This window comes from Hoplias malabaricus, chromosome 16 (assembly GCF_029633855.1).
Source record: "Hoplias malabaricus isolate fHopMal1 chromosome 16, fHopMal1.hap1, whole genome shotgun sequence".
NCBI classification, from domain to species: Eukaryota; Metazoa; Chordata; class Actinopteri; order Characiformes; family Erythrinidae; genus Hoplias; species Hoplias malabaricus.
Window position 1 is genome coordinate 4793115 of NC_089815.1, and position 23040 is coordinate 4816154.

Below are 23040 nucleotides of genomic sequence, written 5' to 3' on the forward strand. Positions count from 1 at the left end.
AACCTAATAAAGAAAAAGATTATATTGATAGATGTAAGAATTTTCACTTCATGGGTGTTTAGTATTTGAAGAGCTCCTCAGTGTCTTTGGGTTAGCTCCAGTGTTAGCATGATGCGTTTGAGACGGTGCCTGGTTTCTGCTAATGACCAGGGAACGGTCTGAGGTTGTAATCTGCTGGGATTTGCTGAATGGAGGGAGGACGTGAGGTAAGAAGAGGGCAGGACCTTGGTGACAGCCAAAGCCTTGTTGTAGATTGGTAGAGTCCTGATAATCACCTGGCAGCCTGTGTTTGAAGTATTTGGACACGGCTGGTGACCAGCAAAAAGCACAAGAAACCTGAGGAATATCAGGTCATCCTCTGACATTTGGACATTATTTATTTAGTGAATATGGCTGTATGTGTCTTTGAGACGTGCAAAATGTTTACATCGTTAAATTATTAAATAACTCAGTAACGATGATGAACAATGAACAATGATGTAGATACACAACAAGACACTGGGATGAGTATTCCTGCCACTGAAAGATTTTTGGTGAACAATTCTATGACTTTACTATGTCATAATGGTCAAAGATCCAAAATGTTGCTAATAGCTTTAAAGTCACTGCTATATTGACCCATATAATAACAATCATACCGTCAGAAAAACCTGGTAAAACCTCACAGACTGACAATGTAGAAAACTTGTATTTCATATTCATGACAAAAAGGACTTTTTGGGCCAGTTTCTTTCAAATAAATGAAAGAAATGAAGAAGGAGGCGAGCTAATCCACGTATCACCAGAGTGAATCTCCTCTGCAGGTTAGCGCAGGCCTGTACAAGTTTGGAGTCCTCTGCAGCTGAAGCTATGGCGCCATCTAGTGAATCATGATCACAAACATGTCGAAAAAGGTCAGCACTTTTGAACTGATTTTGTATTGTTGAAGACTTAACAGATCAGAAACTGCACCTCACACCTTTATTTATTCATCTTCTGTAACAGCTTCACCCTGATTAGGGCTGTGGTGGGTCTGGGTGCAAGGCAGAAACACACACTGGGCAATTACACACTCACCCAGTCACACAGTCTTTTCAAAGGGGGCCAAACTGGATCATATTAAAATTCTTTAGGTCCAGTCTCTCTTTCCAAACATATTATTCAGAAATGATTAATATGCATTATTTTGAATGTGCATTCAAAAACAAAATATGAAAAACACTAATTTACAAAATAGTTTATATTTATTAACTACTGACTTTCTCTTTAGAGCATTACTTGCTGCAGGAAAATAAGAGAGTGTAAAATCCCACATTTTACAGTGGATACATCCTCCTCCACTCAACAGAGAAATGAGTGGCGTTTAATTTTAGCTTACTTCATTAACACAGTGGTGCAACATCCTATACATTAGCGCAATGATATGGAGCCACGTAAAATAAATAAAAAAGGCACCAATTTTTATTTTTTATTAATATGCAAGTTGCTATCTCAATATTTCGAGATACTATCTCATTATTTTGAGATACTAAGTCAATATATTGAGATAGTATACAATCACAATATACTGACTTTTCATTCATTCATTATCTGTAACCCTTATCCAGTTCAGGGCCTACCTGGAATCATTGGGCGCAAGGCGAGAATACATCCTGGAGGGGGCGCCAGTCCTTCACAGGGCAACACACACACTCACACATTCTCTCACACACTCACACCTACGGACACTTTTGAGTCGCCAATCCACCTACCAACATGTGTTTTTGGACTGTGGGAGGAAACTGGAGCACCTGGAGGAAACCCACGCAGACACAGGAAGAACACACCACACTCCTCACAGACAGTCACCCGGAGAAAACCCACGCAGACACAGGGAGAACACACCACACTCCTCACAGACAGTCACCCGAAGGAAACCCACGCAGACACAGGGAGAACACACCACACTCCTCACAGACAGTCACCCGGAGGAAACCCACGCAGACACAGGGAGAACACACCACACTCCTCACAGACAGTCACCCGGAGGAAACCCACACAGACACAGGGAGAACACACCACACTCCTCACAGACAGTCACCCGAAGGAAACCCACGCAGACACAGGGAGAACACACCACACTTCTCACAGACAGTCACCCGGAGCCGGAATCGAACCCACAACCTCCAGGTCCCCTATAGCTGTGTGACTGCGACACTACCTGCTGCACCACCGTGCCCATATATTGACTTATTATCTCAAAATATAAGATTGCAAATTGCATATTAATGAAAAATAAAAACTGGTGCCTTTTTTGTATTATTTTATGTAGCAGAAACAGGTTTCCAAACAATGCTGCCACTGTCAGGTAAAAGAAGAAGAAGAAGAAGAAAAAAATAACTAGCAAGTGCCAGCAGGCCACTAATGATGTATTCCTTAAAGTGAAGCCGCGGGCCAATTCAAATCTTACAGCATATAGCCCAGGGGTAGGACTTTGGACACCCCTGCACTGAACTCTTCACAGACACTGACCCTGGAGCTGTGTAGCAGTGAAACTACCATGCTGTCCATCTCCAGCTTTTCTGAAGACCAAACAATAACAAAAAACGATCAAACAATAAACCATTCTTAGAGACATTTTCACAGTATGAAAAGCTAACATTTGCAACGCTTCTAGTAAATTTGTGCTCTTAGTGTGTCACCGTGGCCCCTACTGTGAAACTTCCTGTTTCAGAGACTTTAGAAATCCCCTTCTGATAATGTATCTTGAAGGTGGAAGTAAAATGTTGAGTATTCAGTTCAGTATTCAGTATAGTATCAGCCTTCGGGCCTGTGGTTAACACTCTTGAGCAGAGCTGTGTGGTGGCTTTGTGCAGGGCATTCTGGGTATTGTAGTTGGAGTACATGCATGGATTAAAACATTGAATTGAGAGATGCAATGCTCGACTATAGAATGCTATGTAAAATACATTAGAAGGCCTGAATGGCCCTTTTACTCAGCATGTTCAACTAGATGTTGTTGGCTGTAATTCGAATTTCTTTTAGTTTATAGATTAGAATCAAACTTAGTTTGACTCCAGAAAACGAATACATTCGTAGCCATAAGTTCAGTCAATCACAGTTAGACCCATTAGCCATATTCCTTCAGCTCCGCAACCCCATTCAGTGTTGTAATTGATTGATTGAGAGGGTCTAGACAGTGAATGATGAAACTGCACATCACGTCTGTGGGTGTAAAGTACCCATGAGGTCAGACCAGCACTCCCCAGTCTTTTTCCCCAGCTTAGCTTTGAGAAACTGGGGCTTTTTGATGAGTAAACTCTGAAGACCCCACCCCCGCCACCAATACTTCCTCCTCCAGCAAGTCCTTCAACTTACAAAACAGCTTTTGTAGCTGGACAAAGCCTGCAATGTACTTCTTTGTGGCACACTTGTTTCCCGTCTCTTAGCTCTCGGGCGGCTAGTAGGAGTGATGTTCCGCAGAGGAGACCTTATCATTCTCCCCACGTCCTCCCTCCCCTGGCTATCACAAATGTGTTCAAGTGTGGCTCAGCATGGCTGATAGAAGAGACTCCTTTCTCCTGCTGTTTCCTATTTATCTAACACCCCAACGCTTTGCTTGAGGAAAGAGAAAGAATAGGATGGAAAAAGGAAAGGGCTTGGTCACTGCAGAAACACTAACACAACCTATTACACCAAAAAACGACCCCAAAAACATATAAGATGCAATTTTGCAGCTAACAATTCAACAGGGTTTTTTTTGTGCCAATTACTATTATATATGTAAATGACCCATCTTCTGATTGGTTGCCATGTGTTGTGCTCCAAAAAATTCTCACCTGGAACACTAAACTTAAATTTGAAATGCTGGAACAAAACTACCACATGCCATTCATTCATTCATTATCTGTAATCCTTATCCAGTTCAGGGTCAAGGTGGGTCCAGAGCCTAGCTGGAATCATTGGGCGCAAGGCGGGAATACACCCTGGAGGGGGCGCCAGTCCTTCATAGGGCAACACAGACACACACACACATTCACTCACACCTACACTTTTTTTGAGTCGCCAATCCACCTACTAATGTGTGTTTTTGGACTGTGGGAGGAAACTGGAGCTCCTAGAGGAAACCCACGTGGACACGGGGAGAACACACCAACTCCTCACAGACAGTCACACAGAGGAAACCCACGCAGACACAGGGAGAACACACCACACTCCTCACAGACAGTCACCCGGAGGAAACCCACGCGGACACGGGGAGAACACACCACACTCCTCACAGACGGTCACCCGGAGGAAACCCACGCGAACACGGGGAGAACACACCACACTCCTCACAGACGGTCACCCGGAGGAAACCCACGCGGACACGGGGAGAACACACCACACTCCTCACAGACAGTCACCCAGGGCGGGAATCGAACCCACAACCTCCAGGCCCCTGGAGCTGCGTGACTGCGACACTACCTCCTGCGCCACCGTGCCACCTCAGGCCACTCATAATAAGCTTATTAATAAGCTTGAATGTGTTAATGACTTTTGTGACATCACAAAAGACTATATTCAAAATGGGCAGATTTCTCTTTATAGTCTTGTAAAATTAATGTATCTATGTTAGAGCATTCTTGTTATGACTGTTGTCATAATGGGTGCTCTTTAATAATCAGGAATTCTAAGATATCAACTGGATAATTTGGATTTTAAGTCCCTTTACCGGTCTGAAGACACAACAGCAGAACTTTAATTAAACTGATATTTTCTATACCCTCCCTGAAGTTAACTTAAAAATACAGGCCCTATCTGTTTAGGCCAGAGGCAGTCGAAGTCCAGCCCAGACTTACTGAGCCACTGATCGAGAAAGAGGGGATATGATTCAAATTCAAGTCAAGCGTCTTCTTCTAGCTACTCAAATCACCGCCGAAGTCTGGCAAGGCAAGATTTACCGCTGCCAGTCAAGGCTTCTTCCAGAGGTTCTCATAGGACTCATTGCAAATATGTTCAAATTATAACCAGATATCCAGATGTCCTTGAACTCTATATCCTTTTGCCGTAGCAAACCCAGGAAGCAGACCACTGGTTATTTTTTCCCTCACACAGCGCAAACCTTTTTAAGCTAATTTAAGCAGCAGGTATCAGCATTCAACACCTGTGACTGCTTCACCATTAGGGGGCTGCAAACACCACAGGACACACGCTGGAGGCAGAACCCAGGGCCAAATCCAATAACACCTAGTCTTAAAATAGCATTCCCTTGATTTTTCAAAAGATTTCTGCATAATCTGGTCATTTAGATGTAAAAATCATTCAGAGTTATTTGATGTGGAATGGTTTGTTGCAGAGAAAGACAGAATCACAGCTACAGTGCTAGTTATAGCTCTGTTTATTTATTTTAAACTACCCACAGATGTGCTTTACTGCACTGTGAACTGAGTTTAAGGTATAGTTAATCTACTCATTGTGTCTAATGTCTCCTAATTAAATTGTTGGAGGAATAATATGCTATATTCTGAATAATATTAGATATAGAAACATTATCTGACAATATATGACCGTTTCCGATAGAGTGATACTCTTTAAATATGTGTTTTATTGCTATTATAATATCTTTACTATGTTATTTACAGTATATCCTTCTCAGTCGGTCTGTCTGAGGACAAAAGGGGAGTACTTCAAAATAGCTCCACGCTCCCTAAATAGTGCACGTTTTATGCCTTTACCTCAAGGCTAATACATCTAAAGAGGTCGCTGTGTATTAACTGAGGTACGTTCACTTCTAATACTGGACAAACAGTGCGATAATTGGGCTACTCGAGCACACTACGTAGGGAATAGGGCGCGATTTGAGTTGCAGCCATAGAAACCGTCACACCGCCATGTTTCTCACCTCTCTCTCCCGCCTCCTCGCAGCGTTGCCATTAGCAACAAGAGCCGGGCTTCTTCAGGGCAAGTTTCACACAAACTTTTTCCGTTTCAGACTGAAATAAAATGCAGTAGTTTAGTGGAGACGGACTATTGTGAAGAAGTAGTTTAGTCTACACACAGAACTGGCGAAAAAGTGCGACAGGGTCATGTTTAAGGGGCGCTTATAAGACCGAGAGAGGGGACACCGCTGTAACGTCTTCCGAGCCAGGGTAAGTAGCGCTACGGCTCTGTAGTGATAATAAACTCACTGACAGAAGCTTGTGGTGTTTCTACTTTGAGTTCAAGTGAGACCTGTATATTTACACAGCGCCATATTGTGGTATTGTGGCGAGTGGGGAACTGTATTGTGAGGCTGATAACGTGTTCAGCGGTGTAACCGTTAACCCCCAGTTTAACTAGCGCTATATACAGAGAGTTCATGGACTAAACCCCTCTGTTAATCAGAACCACGTTTAGAAATTATTTTTGATTCTCCTTTCACATTAACATTGCTTAGACTAGCTTTTATGGTACTGGATTTGGAAAGAGCACGTGAATAGGTGAGTAGCACTGTGCCCTTGGGGTAATGCAGTTTATGTAGTTGTTATGAATTACAGTTCTGCCAGCTTTTAAAAATAAAGTGAGTACCCACTTTACTAGCACTGACTTTACATAGTTTTAATTCTTCAGCTGCTCTTTACACCACTAGATAATTCAATGTGATCAATGGACCAATAGAAACCCTCCAAAAACTGAATAAGCTCTCTTTACATATGTAATAATGTTTAGAAAATGGCCCCTTTTGGAGATACATGTTTTTCTTTGGATACTGTCTATACATTTCAAGTTGTTAAGTGTATATCAGATTAATACATTATTATTTTGGGGTGTTTTAGGCACTAAAATCTAGCCTAATTATTTTGTACTTAACTTCCCTGCTGGAGGCTGAATATGCAGATATATGCAAATGATTGTGTGTTTGTTTTATGACATCACAGAGGAAGCTGGTTTGCAGCTTAGTTTACATATAATAACTACTGGGAGGAGATACAAATATTTACAGTATTTGCCTATAACCACGTCTTTAATTCAAACCTGGTTTTCTGGTTGTCTGGGGCCTGTGAACAAACCAAAAAACACGTGGCAGAAGAAGTACCAACACAGGGTTAACACTCTTAAACTCAGTGTCAGATAGAAGACCTTGAAATGGCATTGAATGCACTGGCACTTTTTTAATTTTACCGGCCACATTGGCAGTGATTTCTAAAATAGGTTGAGGTTATAACGTTAATAACACGTGAGCAGCAGTTTGGGGTGTGACATTGGAAGATATATACCGTAGAAGTCGTAAAGCAATAAAGCATAAAAAGAGAGGTCAGTATCACTCTGAAAAGAATTTCAAACATGTGTGCCTTTCGCAAGCGTTCAAAATAAAGTGGTTGTGGGGGGGTGGGGGATATTGAGGGGAGTGGACTGGAGAACATTAACCTGGCCTGCCTTGGGCAGTGCGTATAGCAGAGAGTCCAGCTGGAGAAACAGAAGTCAGGAGAAACACTGGCCAGGACAGACACCTGAACCGAGCCCCGTCCTTCCCCCTGGTGACGTCACTGCCCTTATCTCCTGCCTCGCAGCCAGCACAAAGCCGTATTTAGCTTCCAGTAATAACAGTGGGATGACCTAACGTGCCATGCTCTGGGAATACACAAAGACACTTGAAGGCTTTAAGGGACTTTCTTTGTCAAATGTTGAGGCGCTGGATCCATGAGGTCCGACAAGAGTTCTTTACAAGAGTTAAGGTAAGGCTTCTGTAATTCTGTAATACTAGAAATTAGGAAATATCCAACACAAAAAGGGAAGAAACTCGCCCTGAACGTGTAGGGAACTTGACTACAAATGTGTGTCCACAGGAACAATGCGTTTCAGTATTCAATACAAACCTAATATAGGTATCAACAGTGGTGTGTGTGGATGACCAAAGGGAATGTTTTATATATTTATTCATTCATCCATTATCTGTAACCGCTTACCGTTCAGGGTCACTGTGACCGGGAATAATATATGACATATATTCAAAAGAAGCTCTGTAGATGTGGAGGCCTCAGTTCAGGGTGCGAACTGTTATTATTCTCCGCTGTATTTCTAAATGAAATACTTATAGCAGCTGAAACCACTACCAGAAAACTGGATTCAGTAAATGGCATCAGCAGCAGATTCTCCAAGAAAATAAAGGGGTATGGAAAAGGAGACTCATTACATAATCTATAAGCTGGACATCTCGCAGCCCAGGGCTGACCACATTCGCGCTGGCCTCTTGCTTAGCGCATGGCAAGTCCCCTCAGCAGAAATGGCAATTGTGTTTTGTGGGAGCGCTAACTGGAGGTCAGAGAGTTTCTCAGCTGGAGGCAAAGAGCACACAGGGCTGAGGGCCTAAAGCATCAACCACAGGCCGTCCCTCAGCACTCCGCCTAATTTGCTGTCTGAACCCCACAGCTATTGGGTTACACTGAGAGCGACTTTCAAAATAACAAGCTCTGAGACACCCTGGTGACATTTAAGGCAGCAGTTTAGTCGTTTTAGCAGCTTGCCTTTGCCAGTATTGCCTTTTTGCTATTGCATTTTTTTCTTGCGTATTGCCCTTCACTAATTTAAGTACGTCTTTACACCCTCTTTCACACTTGTAGGGGCCTGCATTACCCTTTAAAACCGCTCGGCTATGGTTGGGTCACAGTCTTTAGGGCTTTTCACACTGCTCCTAGTTCAGTTATATCTGGTTGCTATGATACAACAAGGGCCATAACATGCAGCAAGTGATAACTGTGGACTGTGAGCTGAGCACAGTTCAAAAACCAAGTGCAAAAACCTCCACACGGCCTCTCACACGTTTAAAGAACAAACTGTTCCTTAGAAAAGAGCACTGAGCAAAACTTTTAATTCGAATCATTTTCCACAGGGTTAGACCGTTTATTATATAATATTTCTAGTGTAAATGGACATAATGCAGTTTTCATTTGCCATTTTTCAGTGTTTAGTTATAAGATTAAACCACTTGTTTAATAAATCCATCCATCCATTATCTGTAAGCGCTTATCCAGTTCAGGGTCGCGGTGGGTCCGGAGCCTACCTGGAATCATTGGGTGCAAGGCGGGAATACACCCTGGAGGGGGCGCCAGTCCTTCACAGGGCAACACACACTCACACATTCACTCACACACTCACACCTACGGTAACTTTTGGGTCGCCAATCAACCTACCAACGTGTGTTTTTGGACTGTGGGAGGAAACCGGAGCACCCGGAGGAAACCCATGCAGACACAGGGAGAACACACCACACTCCTCACAGACAGTCACCCAGAGGAAACCCACACAGACACAGGGAGAACACACCACACTCCTCACAGACAGTCACCCGGAGAAAACCCACACAGACACAGGGATAACACTCCACACTCCTCACAGACAGTCACCCAGAGGAAACCCACGCAGACACAGGGAGAACACACCACACTCCTCACAGACAGTCACCCGGAGGAAACCCACGCAGACACAGGGAGAACACACCACACTCCTCACAGACAGTCACCCAGAGGAAACCCACACAGACACAGGGAGAACACACCACACTCCTCACAGACAGTCACCCGGAGAAAACCCACACAGACACAGGGATAACACTCCACACTCCTCACAGACAGTCACCCGGAGGAAACCCACGCAGACACAGGGATAACACTCCACACTCCTCACAAACAGTCACCCGGAGGAAACCCACGCAGACACAGGGAGAACACACCACAGTCCTCACAGACAGTTACCCGGCACGGGAGTGGAACCCACAACCTCCAGGTCCCTGGAGCCGTGTGACTGCGACACATCCTGTTGCGCTACCGTGCCGCCCTGTTTAATAAATCAAAAGAGTTTTAAAAAGTAAGTTATAGAAAGAAGTAAAATTGTTAATATTCACAAGATTTCACGGATCAACAAAATTGTCACCAGCAGATGAACAGTTAAACCTTTAAATTTGATAGGAAAAAAATCAGTCTTCACTTTTAGCTACGGATGGTAAAATAACTACAGGTGTTTGTGTGCATCTTTCCACTCTGAAGAGGCTTCTCAAGACTGTGGGTCTGTTACTGAGAAAGTGGAGCTGTTGCTGAGAAAAAAAACACAAAATGGACAACAAAAGAAACATTGCACATCAAACAAAGAAGCTGTTGCGTGCCCAAAACAATGGACTGGCCACGCCACAGTCCACACCTCGACATCACTGATGTATTTGGGATTACTTTGTGTGAAACTGAAAATGCAGACTGCCTTGTAGACTGTAGCTAGACTGAAATGTGACGGTATTCCAGGGCGCCTCTGACTTTCAATTACGGTGAAAGAATATACTCTTATTGGAGCTTATTTTATGTGGATCCAAGGTAACATTTCAGTAAAAGGTTGTTTTCGCTGTGGTCATTTGCCCTTTTTGTGAACTGTGTCTAAAGTTATGTCAGTGAGGGGGCACTCTGCTGAGCCATGGAGGGGCAGTTAAACAAACCCCAGAGTTAAACATCAAGCTCTAAGCCCCTTTTAAACTGAGCACAGATCCTTCTTCTGACACAAATAGCCCTCCTCTTCTCGCTCTCTCTCTCTTTCACACACACACACACATACACAAATTCACTCAACCATGGCTAATGTGCCTCTCTTGAGAGATCCTGTCTCAGACTTATTTTTAACCCCTTACTTTAGTTAAGTTTAAAAGATCTCAGGAACTGAATTTCCCCAGACATTACGCTGCAACATATTCAAATAATATTTTAACTACGTCTTTCATCAATAAAACCCCAGAAATCCACACAGGAAAAAATGGGGGGTGGGGGGTGGGTGGAATAACGGAGAGTAGGCGGTGAATGTGGGGAGACGAAGCGTAGATACGGTTTAACTTAGCACAAATTTCGCTGTCTGCTATTTACACTAATGCTAAATTGCTAAAGCTACAATTTGCGAATCTTAAAAGCTCACTCCAGTCTGGGCGCTGGGAGACTCGGCTATTGGGGTCAGTGGCCATTTCCAGCCGCCGTCTCGGGTTCATTTCTAGAGTTGTGGTTCGTTGGTGGAGGCAAAAAAATATTCAAATGACCGGTTCGTATCTTGGAAAGTTCGTTAGTAGAGGTTCCACTGTACATCTATATTTCTTACGTCAGTGGTTTCATTACTATCAACACACTCTAAAGGCCTGCTGTGTGTTGCAGTAGTGAAGCATTGGAGCATGTAGTGACTATTAACATGGGACCCCCCTCCACCTCAAAAACCTTTCAGAATTTAAATTTCAGATCACTTCTGGTCATGCTATTGTTTTCAATTTTAATATTTAATGCCTGTGGCAGTGTCCACGGCTTCCAGTGTCTTTAGCATCGTATGTCTGAGACATATTTGGGTACACTGACAGTATTTCAAGTCGGTGCAGAGTTACCCAGCAGGGTATTTCCCACAGCCATAAACCAAAATCTGATTTATATTCAGGTTTAAATACCAATTTTCTAATCATATCATTCTTGGTGGCTTGCATTTTAACAAACTGCTTACGTATACTGGACGTATTATTATTATTGTTGTTATTACAATGCATAAATACAGCGTTTAAATAGGGTAGTAACAGCTGAAACAATGACAGTTGCTGCAGAGGTTGTCTAGCAGACAGCACACAGACCAGATGCACCGCGGTTATCAGGTAACACCAAGGGACACCTGTATCAGATGTCTCTAAGTGTTTGTGTTCTTTGAAGCCGTAGGCCTTTCGCAACTTCACAAATGGTGCTTAGCCTTTGAGACATGAAAACGATGATGATCCAGAACAGGATTCAGAGAGTGCAGTGCCATTCGGAGCAGAAATAAATGCAGCAGATGGTAGTTCGGCTCTGTTTTATTTACCGCAGGGTGCAGGGTGGTGCCATAGTGAGTTCAGCTCAGATATGCTAATGACTTAGACGACTGTACGAGGCATCATCTGAGCGGTCCGTTGAACATGAAAGGCACTCAGTCAGTGCTTGTGTGAGTGATAACAGGTCCTTGCTTTGCTGAAAGTTATCAGCTGAACCATCTTTCCAAAACAAAGCCTGTACCACAGCTCCCTTCTATACATAACGGCTTCTTTTTGGAAACACTGAGTCGTGTGAAGCACTGAAGATACTCCCATGCTCGGAGTCCTCTGGGATTTTTGTACGTCCTACAGTGCATCCGGTCAGAGCAGCCAAGGCCCAGTCACTGACCTCATGTTCCATCATTGTTCTCATGAATATTCTTTGAAACAGACGATCGAGAATCAGCCATAGCAGGGTGATAAGGCAATGTGGCGTTGTTTACATCATGATATACATGATCTCAGCATAGCATGGGTGTTGTCAGGGTTTAAAGGCCCCTGGGGAGGTGTAGCTGTGTTAGATCTCTGATGTTGAGCATGATTGAAATGTTGAAGAAACAAATCAAACCAAAGTACTGCGAAGGACACTGTGTCCAACACTTAGTCGGAAAAATGTGAACAAATCATGAGAACCACTTCAGTTCTGGAAGCATTTTTAAATCACCAGGTGCCAACATGGTGTTTTCATTTTCAAATCATTCCCAAAGAGAGAAACGGCTTAGATTGAGAGACTGGTGTCTGGCGTTTCGCTGCCAACATAATGAAGTGCAGAATGAAGGTCTACACATGTAGACCTTCACACTAATTCTCTTCAGCATTGCGCTGGCCATTGCCACTGCAGACTCAGTGGCTCATAATCCTACTGAAGCTTCCATTCATAGAGTGACGTGATCATGATTATCATCTCAAACCTCTGGAGAGTACTTCTAAGGCTGTAAGCCTATCCAGTTAAAGCTCCCTGCTTTCTTTACATGAGGAATTATTCTGAATATAGCCAGAGTAGGTGGAGTTTTTCTATAAGAAGGGGTTAGACAGTTCTCTGACGGCTGGGACATGGGTTTGCTGTTAATGCTAAGAAGTGGATACAGACACAATTTCTCTGACTCCTTGTCCACTGTTATATTGTTATAAATATGTAAATCCTAAACTGCCTCAGCTCTTAGTATATCTGTACTTAAACATTCATATTTATAACTGTTTGGTTATTGAAATGTTGCTGCTCTAATGCCGGATGTGAGGAAACTTCTTTCTTAATTCATTGTTTTTTTTCTTTCACTTGCTGCAGTACAGCATTTAGATAGAAACAGGTGATATTAGTGGAAAATGACAAAACAACTGCCTTTGTTTTTGATTTTAAATATATTATGTGGGCGGCACGGTGGCGCAGCAGGCAGTGTCGCAGTCACACAGCTCCAGGGGCGTGGAGGTTGTGGGTTCAATTCCTGCTCCGGGTGACTGTCTGTGAGGAGTGTGGTGTGTTCTCCCTGTGTCTGCGTGGGTTTCCTCCGGGTGACTGTCTGTGAGGAGTTTGGTGTGTTCTCCCTGTGTCTGCGTGGGTTTCCTCCGGGTGACTGTCTGTGAGGAGCGTGGTGTGTTCTCCCTGTGTCTGCGTGGGTTTCCTCCGTGTGATTGTCTGTGAGGAGTGTGGTGTGTTCTCCCTGTATCTGCGTGGGTTTCCTCCGAGTGACTGTCTGTGAGGTGTGTGGTGTGTTCTCTCTGTGTCTGTGTGGGTTTCCTCCGGGTGACTGTCTATGAGGAGTTTGGTGTGTTCTCCCTGTGTCTGTGTGGGTTTCCTCCGGGTGACTGTCTGTGAGGAGTGTGGTGTGTTCTCCCTGTGTCTGTGTGGGTTTCCTCCGGGTGCTCTTGTTTCCTCCCACAGTCCAAAAACACGTTGGTAGGTGGATTGGCGACTCAAAAGTGTCCGTAGGTGTGAGTGAATGTGTGAGTGTTTCCCTGTGAAGGACTGGCGCCCCCTCCAGGGTGTATTCTCGCCTTGCGCCCAATGATTCCAGGTCGGCTCTGGACCCACCGCGACCCTGAACTGGATAAGTGGTTACAGATAATGAATGAATGAATATATTATGTGTCTGCAAGAAACTGAGGAACAGCATCATTGGGGCATAAATATGTAAATACATAAATAAATAAATAAATATGTAATAAATGTGAACCAAGTTTATGGTCAGCTTTTACACAGAATTAAGAAAATCTACCGCATCATCAGTCTTCAGTAAGATCGATTCCAGGCCAAACTTCATTGATGGCCCTCGGGTCAATCAACTATTGGTAAAGGTTCTACAGATGTAGCTTTCCTTCTCTACTTTGATGTCTGTACAAGGGTGAGTTACGGCACGCTGAGTGTTTAAGGGAAGCGGATTAGGAGTGTGGGTATTATTAGAGCTAGCTGATTATCCTTTTACCTGATCCGCTTTAATTCCAGCAGTGCTGTATTTATTTACCACTGTGCAAGGAAACTGAAATCAGGAGCTCTAAGTGAGAGCATAACAAAGCTGAGGAAAATATATTTGCCTTAATCATATCACCGGCGGCCCAATTATTGATCTATGCTTCAAGGCATTTTGTGCAAGCCCCAACTTGCAGGCACAATCACATCTAATCACCATCTGTTTTCCACGCAGCTACCTATGCCCACTATTGTTAGTTATGTCCCTGATGATAGCATTCATTTTAAAGGGGACTTTTTCCAGTAATGAAGACAGTTCTGGGTCTTAATGAACCACCTGTGACCTGCTTTGGTCAAAATACCACAAGAATCAAACCTAACAGCAGCGTTCTTCCCCTCTGTTTTGTTTTAGCCGTTTTTGCTCTGTTCTCTTTCTTCTCAATTCTCTTTTCTCAGTTTTTACGAGGCAATGTTAAAGTTTCTGCACTAGATGTAAGATAAAGCACAAAGTCAGAATGGCTCATTTTAGCCCATGTTTTCTGTAGGCTACAAAAAGTAACTGGGATGTCTTTATTTCACATTGGTGAAATGTTGGTTGGCTCCAACAATTAAATTTTTCATAATATGTCCACTTTTAATGTATGTGAATGTGCAATGTGAGAGAAAATCAGGCCAAGCCAGGGCTTTAGAATGAAACATCTGATTTGATAGGTTTCAGCTACAGTTTTTTAAACCCTTAAAGGCTAAGCACCACTTAATGGACCTCCATGAATATTTCACATTATTGTAGTTACTGACAGATATAAGTATGAATTAAAATGAAAATAGCAGCTTAATTTGCTTTAAAACTGACAATTTTATTAAACTGACGGAAAAACCCGAGCTCTCTACGGAAATTCTTGAACCGCCAGTGAAATGAGCTACAGATAACGGAGTGAGCGGATGGTCCTTTCCAAAGTGCCCGTTTAAAGTGGACAAATTTAGTCCATTTTCTGGATATTTTGGGGTCTTTGGGCCATTTGTTCACAGATGTCCCACTGTACATTGAATGATTGCAGCCAAAAACAACACACCTTTTCATCATTTTGCATTAAATTAAGTGCAGCTTCTAGAGTGTTGTCCACCATCTACGTCACAGGCAAGACGCCTATTAGAGTTTCCCAACACCGCTGGGGGGGGGGGGGGGGGGGGGGCAACGGTCTTTTAAACCTTATTCCTTCAATTAGTAAGAAATAACATGTTTTCTGACTATCAATAAACACAAGTTAGGAACTCAAACTCCACTGTATTTATTTGTTTGACACTTTCATATCGCTGGTGCTTAGCCTTTAAATAACTTACCACTTACCAGCCTGTGAGGTTTTAGGTGGTTATTGAATGTTGCTATCTAGCTACGCCTCTGTTAAGCAACGCCTGTGACTGCCTGTCGAACCACACGAGCCAAAATCATTTAACTTCAGCAAGACCTGGCGCGTATGCAGCATATTTCAGCAAACCTGTTCACAAATGCTGACTGTCTGAATTTATTTTTTTGGCTGCTTAAGAAATCAGAGCCATGTGGTCGGGCATAAGACATACTTTTAGGTCATCCTCCCTGTCCAGCATGACTTCATCTTCTGATATTCCACTTCAAGTCCAGTATTTATCTTGCATCAGAAAGCTGTTTGCTGGTGTATAGTGGCATGAGGGCTGCTTCTGTTTTCATTGTGTGCGTCAGCTGCTTTTATAAGAGCCAGCTGCAGGCAGCAGAGGATGATTTAAGCAGGTTTTCTCAACAGTCATCTTTCCTATGCTTTACCTCATCAGCCAGTTATCAAAGCCTTCACATGACAGGTCAGGTGTGGTCAGGCAAGGAACACACACACAGCTGTGGAGGACTGGATCTGAAACTATTGGCTTCAAGTCTGAAAGGGAAAGAAAGTCTGGAGAATATAATGGTGTTATTTCTTTGAGCCTCTGTCTGATACGTTTTGTCTCTTTCCAGTGTCCACTGTCATGAAACTTCACCCACGCCAGGCTCCGTTATATGTAAGTATGACAACACAATAACAATTTTCTCCTGTGTTTCTGTTTGTTTAGTGAAAAACCTTCACTAGATAATGTTATTGCTGACAAGCCAGACACTGTTTTCCTGTCCTGAACCAGGTGCTGAATCAATATGAATGCAAATGCACTGTGTACAGTGATAAAACAGAAAAGATGTCCTCTTGGCGATTCACTCTGGTATTGAATCCGAGGGCTGACTCCACTGGCAAGGCCTTTATCTCTGATGGTCAGTAATTTGTATGAATAAACCTTCAGGCGAGTACATTACATGGGCACAACTTGTACGTTGGCTGCCAAAAATGTGTAGTCCAGTAGAAGGAGACTGAGACCCTGTCAGTCTCCATTTTTTTCCCAAATACTACTAAACGTTCAATATTTATTTTATTTTGGTAGATAGCGACTCTCCGCTGTGAAACGTGATGTTAACGTTATGCTTTAAAGACTGTAAACCAATGAGAGCTGAGCTAGGGTTATGCTTTCATTACGTGTGAGGGGTCTCTCGTTTTTTGTGTGCCACTGTGATCAGATGTGCACTTACGAGAAGAACGTATTGATTGATCTTTGAGGGCACTGGGGAGCACTCCTATACACACGGGAACCATTGGTGTGATGCTGCAAGTGAATGGACTGTAGTCTACTGGATGTATTGGGCATACTGGGCCAATCTCAGCTGCATCAGTTACCGACTGAACCGGGAAATCCTCGTTTGTGAAGTAGACCTCGTCTCTACGGCTCCACCACTGGGTAAACCCACAGCACCTTTTCAGAAGCTGATATAGCAGAGGCGTGCACGGCTGGTGTCATGTTACGGTCCTCCAAGCCCTCATTCGCGAGTGAGCATGGTCAACAAAGAGACACACCCTCGGATGGGATTTTCCCTTGTGAAATCAAATGCAGCTTCAAAGACCCGCATTCCGGCGTTTAACACACCGAATCAAACAGGTGGACTGACATCAGATCAGTCGCCTGACTGAATACGATGATGAAAACGATAGCGCGTGGATTATAATGGTTTGCAAACACACACCAACGGACGGAGCGTCTCGTCTTACCTGCCGCTGCTTATTCCTGTTTTTCCTCACCACATTACATGATATTTTGTTTCCAGTTGTGAAAATCCCAAGCCCTGTTGAGTGTGCACAGATGTAATGAGTTTATGTTTACAACCTGCTATAACCGGTTGAGCACCACAGGCTAAGGCCCAGACTGTTCAGCTGCTTATGCGCTTAAAAACGTCTTATAGATTTTCTCCTGAACGTAACCCATATTTAAGGCTTGTGTCTAAAAACGACTGTCTATATCTTGTCTCGGTCTTGTCTTGGGAGGGATGTGAAGGGTGGAGCCGCCTACTACAACAGCAGAATGTGTTACCGTTAAGTGTGAGGTTTTATGCAACTTCTCTCTGTGGTAATCTCAGCAGGCCGAGAAGAACACGATTTCCTGTCAAAGTACAACTTCAGTTATCCTTCACCACAGTTAACACTCAGTTTATATTGAATTATGGGTTTGAAGGTTCTTTCACTGGAAACAGTTACATTTTGGCAAATTTTCAACCCAAAGAGAGGACTTTTTTGTGTTATTTGTTCAATTAGAAATGCTTTGCTTGGCAAAAAATACACTATGTCCAACATTAGAATCTGTTACTGCTGTAAAAAGGTACAAACTACCGGTTAATAACATACATCAAAGAAAGCCGAGTTGAGAAAAGTGTTTAAAACACCAATGGGCATCAATTAAACTACGCCTTCTCCTTCATTCAGTGCGCACAGCTCTATGATTATGCAGCTAGGCCTCAACCCACCACTTCCCCTCCACTGTTTGCCTTGAAAGCCCCTCAAGTCGACTGGATTGGTTACTTAGGTTTGTGACATAAGAAACCTTGGCTGTCTGAATCTGTGATTTTGAGACACGCTTATTTCACTCACGATACGTCTTCCAGCCTCTAAACAACATCACACACAAGCATGAGTTTATCTGAACGATTTTCTGCTTGTATTTGGTGCAAATCTGCCCAGTAAGAACCCATTCCTAATTGAGGCTTTATGCGAGAATAAAATGGCTGGCACTTGGAGAAAGTGTGTATTTTGTGCTTTTAGTGACCAGTGAACGTCACCTCAAGGAAATGTAAATTTAGTCATAAATTTAACGATATGAAGCAACTGTTTGGACCGAGTTACACTCGTTTCAGACATAATCTGTGCTCCTTTCTTCAGCTTTTTGTCTTAAACCACAGGCCTCAGAAGAACATCTTTGCATATATGTTGACATAAACATAGCTGTGGTCATTATGTGCTTCGTGGTCAGAGTTTTTTCTGTCCTTGTTCGTTGCATCTGCATTTTACCATTAATTACCACAGACAGCCCTTTTTAAAGCGGTTCTCTGAGCTTGGACAAGAGACGAAAAACCCACTGTTGCGTAACTTACTTGTTATAGAAGACATTGGGCAGTTGCTGAGTTGCTAAATAAACATATGAAACTTGAATATGTAACAAGAATTAAAGGCCGCTACCATTCGCGCTCTTAAAATGGAGATGTAGGACGAGAAAGTCATACGAGTTTGGTCCGAGTAGTGGGTAAAATAAGCATTCCGGTTACTTTAGCTTCCCCTGAGGTATTCTGGTATCCAGGGTGATCGGTCTGACCCTGTGAAAACTCCTGCCCACATCACTGCACTGGTTATGTATTGCCACACATTCTTTTAGAAACACAAGCCCCTTCCTCGGGAATAACACAGCGATATTTACAGCTTCATTTACAAATAGCATTGATGGAGGAATGTAACTATTGCACAGTGGCTTCTGTTATGGAATATTTTATGGGGCTTTTGTTTGTTTTTTGTGGGGTCAGTTTCCACCTTGGGTTCCAGTTTCCTCCCACAATAACACGTTGGTTGGTGGCTTGGCCTTGGAAAAGCGTCCACAGGTGTGAGTGTACGGGAGGCTGGGTGAGTGCGAGTGCGACCCACCGGTGCCCTGATCAGGATGAAATGGTTACATAAGATGAATGAATGAATGAAGATGCGGTTAGCTACCTAGCTCGTTAGCTTCAGAATACCACTATATGAGTTTGTAGACGCATTCAAAGTCTCTTCTGAAATGGGAAGGGTGATGGTGTCCTCATCTGCAGCTGCTCCTGAGAATAGACCGTCTGTACCTCCAACTGTGTGTGATCGTCTGTTCTGTGTGGTTTGTGGTCACAGGGCAGTTGTGTTCTCACCGTTCATCTCAGCGATGAGGAGCTTTGTGAGGGACAAGGAGTCTGTGAAGATGTGGAGCTGTACATGGTCTTCACTGGATCCACTCAGAGGCATTTCTGCAGCACGCTGAGGGTCAGCCATGACACCCTGCAGGCCGTGTGCCCAGGTACCTTCTATTTTTCATCTGACTTCATGCTCATCGCTCTTTGTTTGTGTTTGTCGTTTCTGCTGGCGTTGGCCTAATCCTGATAAACCTCTACGAGGACTACGCCGCTTATACTCCTTTAATGTCTATCACAACACCAGCCTTCACCATCTGTTCCCACAGAAGTGTCCAGCATGCGGTGGTGAACTCTGAACAGTGTGTACAGGGAGAGAAGTAAACAGATATCACACCAGGGTTGTAAAAAGGTGTTATGCTGTATTAATCAGATCAACATTCGAGAGGATAGACTTTAATAGGTTGCCGTACCTCGGGGTAAACCTCGCATTATCAAAGACACGCTCTCACACCTTGATCTCGCCTCATTAACGACAGCGCAGCGTCAGAGACTTTGTTCTGTCAGTTCATTTTAAAACACAACGTGACTCTCGGTCTCTCCTGCTCCTTCTCACCGCTTTGATGGTGTTTTCATATGACTTTAGCTGTGAGAGGCCGCTCGCTGTTTTAACTGTTAAAGTCAAAATAACATCTCTGATTCTATTTGAAGCAGTTAGTGTGATTACCAGCGGAATACAGCTCTGTAAAGAAAAACAACGCTTAGAAAGTTTCCATATGTGTGTAAGTGAACGTATACTGTCTGGAGGCTGTAAATATAAGGTTAACAGTCTCTAAATGTCGACACCTATATTTAATTCCCCCTCTAAATGCACCCTTTCCACTACTAGACTGATTATTACCTCCAGGGAGATTGTTAGAGTGATAATTATGTCACTAAAAGTTTGATTCCTTTTTGGATCTTAAATATTGCTATATTTATCACTAATTATTATTATTATTTTTAGCCTTAGTCTGTTGTATTGGGATGTTCTTCAGTGTCCAACTGAAATCGATTAATCCTCTTGTGTCTAAGGGCTTTTTTTTTTGGTCAGTTCTGATCAGGCCCTTGTCTCTTTCTAATGAGGCTCATTTTCACACAGAGCACTGTACAAAGGGATCATTTGGCCCTAAACCTACAAAGCTGAAGTATGATTTTAGAAATTCTTCACATCCCTCATTAAAGCACACTTTGACTAATGAGGGTTCATATGTCAGTTACACTGTAAAATTAATGTAGATGGACACTCACATCCATCAATTACACAAGAGGCCGGGGCAGTGTGTCTTGTATAGCTCAACCCCTATTTGCAGCCTCATATCTCCTAATGTGAGTCCTGTACAATGTCGCGATTGGATGCAATGGAAAGGACAGACTCTACAGATTCAGAAATGTTTGAAGTGTATTTCTGTGCTCTGTCACAAAAATAGTAATAAAAACATAGATAATTGTTGAATTTGACGAATGGGTGGGGCGGCACAGTGGCGCAGCAGGTAGGTGACTGTCTGTGAGGAGTGTGGTGTGTTCTCCCTGTGTCTGCGTGGGTTTCCTCCAGGTGACTGTCTGTGAGGAGTGTGGTGTGTTCTCCCTGTGTCTATGTGGGTTTCCTCCGGGTGACTGTCTGTGAGGAGTGTGGAGTGTTCTCCCTGTGTCTGTGTGGGTTTCCTCCGGGTGACTGTCTGTGAGGAGTGTGGTGTGTTCTCCCTGTGTCTGCATGGGTTTCCTCCGGGTGACTGTCTGTGAGGAGTGTGGTGTGTTCTCCCTGTGTCTGCGTGGGTTTCCTCCGGGTGACTGTCTGTGAGGAATGTGGTGTGTTCTCTTTGTGTCTGCGTGGGTTTCCTCCGGGTGACTGTCTGTGAGGAGTGTGGTGTGTTCTTCCTGTGTCTGCGTGGGTTTCCTTCGGGTGACTGTGAGGAGTGTTGTGTGTTCTCCCTGTGTCAGCGTGGGTTTCCTCTGGGTGCTCCGGTTTCCTCCCACAGTCCAAAGAAAAAACACATGCTGGTAGGTGGATTGGCAACTCCAAAGTGTCCGTAGGTGTGAGTGAATGTGTGTGTGTTACCTTGTGGCGCCCTCTCCAGGGTGTATTCCCGCCTTGTGCCGAATGATTCCAGGTAGGCTCTGGGCCCACTGCGACCCTGAATAAGGATAAGCGCTTACAGATAATGAATGAATGAATGAATAAATAAAACCAAAAATCCTGTTTGGACAGGAACTGTGTTCTGGGGAAAATATATTGATTTATGGATTTTTTTTTATCTTTGTATTGGATTTCCTAGGGAGATAAAGCAGGATTTTTAAAATAAAATGTTATTTTGAGGTTAATTTTTCAAAAATGGGTGATACTTCATGTTAAAGATGGGCGGTATGCAGCTTTTTCATACTGTCATGCAGTCTCAAGATATTAACACGGTATATGGTATTACCATGGTGTGGGGGTTTGGGCTGCGTGAGCCTCATATCTATGAGTGTGTGTTGAGTGAAGGGTTTTCAGCACTGTGCAGTTCAGCTCAGCACAGCCTGACAGTGCACACCCATTTCTGAGCGAGAGCAAATTTCGTGTGCTAGAGAAACAGAAAACAAGCTAAATTAGACGCTTCTACAGTGTTTAGAAGCACAGCTGAACAGCTAACTGGCACTTGTAGTTTATCACACCACAGCAGATTGAAGCTTAAAACACATATTTAGAGATAAAGCCTCATACCTGTGAGCACAAGTGAAGTGTCTTCTGAGAATTTTGTCTCTTTTTGGCTTCATTCCACTCTCTTTTAACCCAAACTCAGCACTAAACTCACAACTGCGGTGGGCTGCTGGGCTTTTTTCTCCACCAGCTGTCAGAGTGTGAAGTCACCAGTCAGTGAGTTCCCACAGCACCCCCTCCTGTGGCTGTCTTAAATGCACATGAATGAACTCTTTGGCCTTGTACTTAAGTACACCAGAAATATGCCCCTCATTTTGAGATACATGTACGGTAGGGTATACGTTATTACCGTTAGTCCTCCAACACTGCTGAATGTTTCCATGTGTTGAGTACGTTCATGTAAACGTGCTGGAGGCAGCCATTTCAGTAGATGTAGCAGTTCTTTAACAGGTGATTTCTGCAGATTGTGTTGCTTTTCAAGTAATCAGCTGTGAAGTTCTACGGTCTGTAAGAGGCACTGGTTTTACTTTCTCCACAGTCTCTGCCTTCGACCAGGCGCCTCGTTGGACAGCAGAGTTTGACCAGATCAATTGTCTCAAACATTGGCCACGATTTCCACTGTGATTCACTGCAGTCAATGTTTAACCGCAGAGTGAGTGATCCGCCCAAACTGTGTGTCCAAAGGCTTGTCCGTTTACTCGGGTAGTCAGAGGGGAGCAGATTTGACCATAAACCTTTTACATGGCTCTACAAAGTGTTTAAATTCATGTTCTTTACCTTAGAAAAATCTCACATCATGACCTTTCAGTCCAACGTTGCATGTGATGCATGTGTTACTCAGTGAGCCAGAGGTCAGTGTTGTCCACTTTTTTTGCTTTGTCTGCTTTATCCGTTATGTAAGTTCCTGTTCAGACTGTCTCGACCGTCCAGCTCCTGCCAGCGGGTCTGTCAGC

The 23040-nt window shown here is 43.5% G+C and overlaps 1 protein-coding gene across 5 annotated transcripts in view; it reads left to right on the forward strand.

The window, feature by feature from the left end:
* Nucleotides 1-5896: 5896 nt before the first annotated feature.
* Nucleotides 5897-23040, forward strand: part of LOC136671549 (A-kinase anchor protein 13) — a 77262-nt gene continuing 60118 nt past the window's right edge. For 4 of the 5 annotated variants that reach the window (XM_066647269.1, XM_066647270.1, XM_066647271.1 and 1 more), the window contains exons 1-3: nucleotides 5897-6089; nucleotides 16153-16196; nucleotides 19415-19577. In XM_066647269.1, the coding sequence (XP_066503366.1) occupies nucleotides 16164-16196; nucleotides 19415-19577 (196 nt within the window). In that variant the 5' untranslated portion in view covers nucleotides 5897-6089; nucleotides 16153-16163. The remainder of the gene's footprint in view (nucleotides 6090-16152; nucleotides 16197-19414; nucleotides 19578-23040) is intronic. The other variant, XM_066647272.1, reaches the window with a different exon arrangement.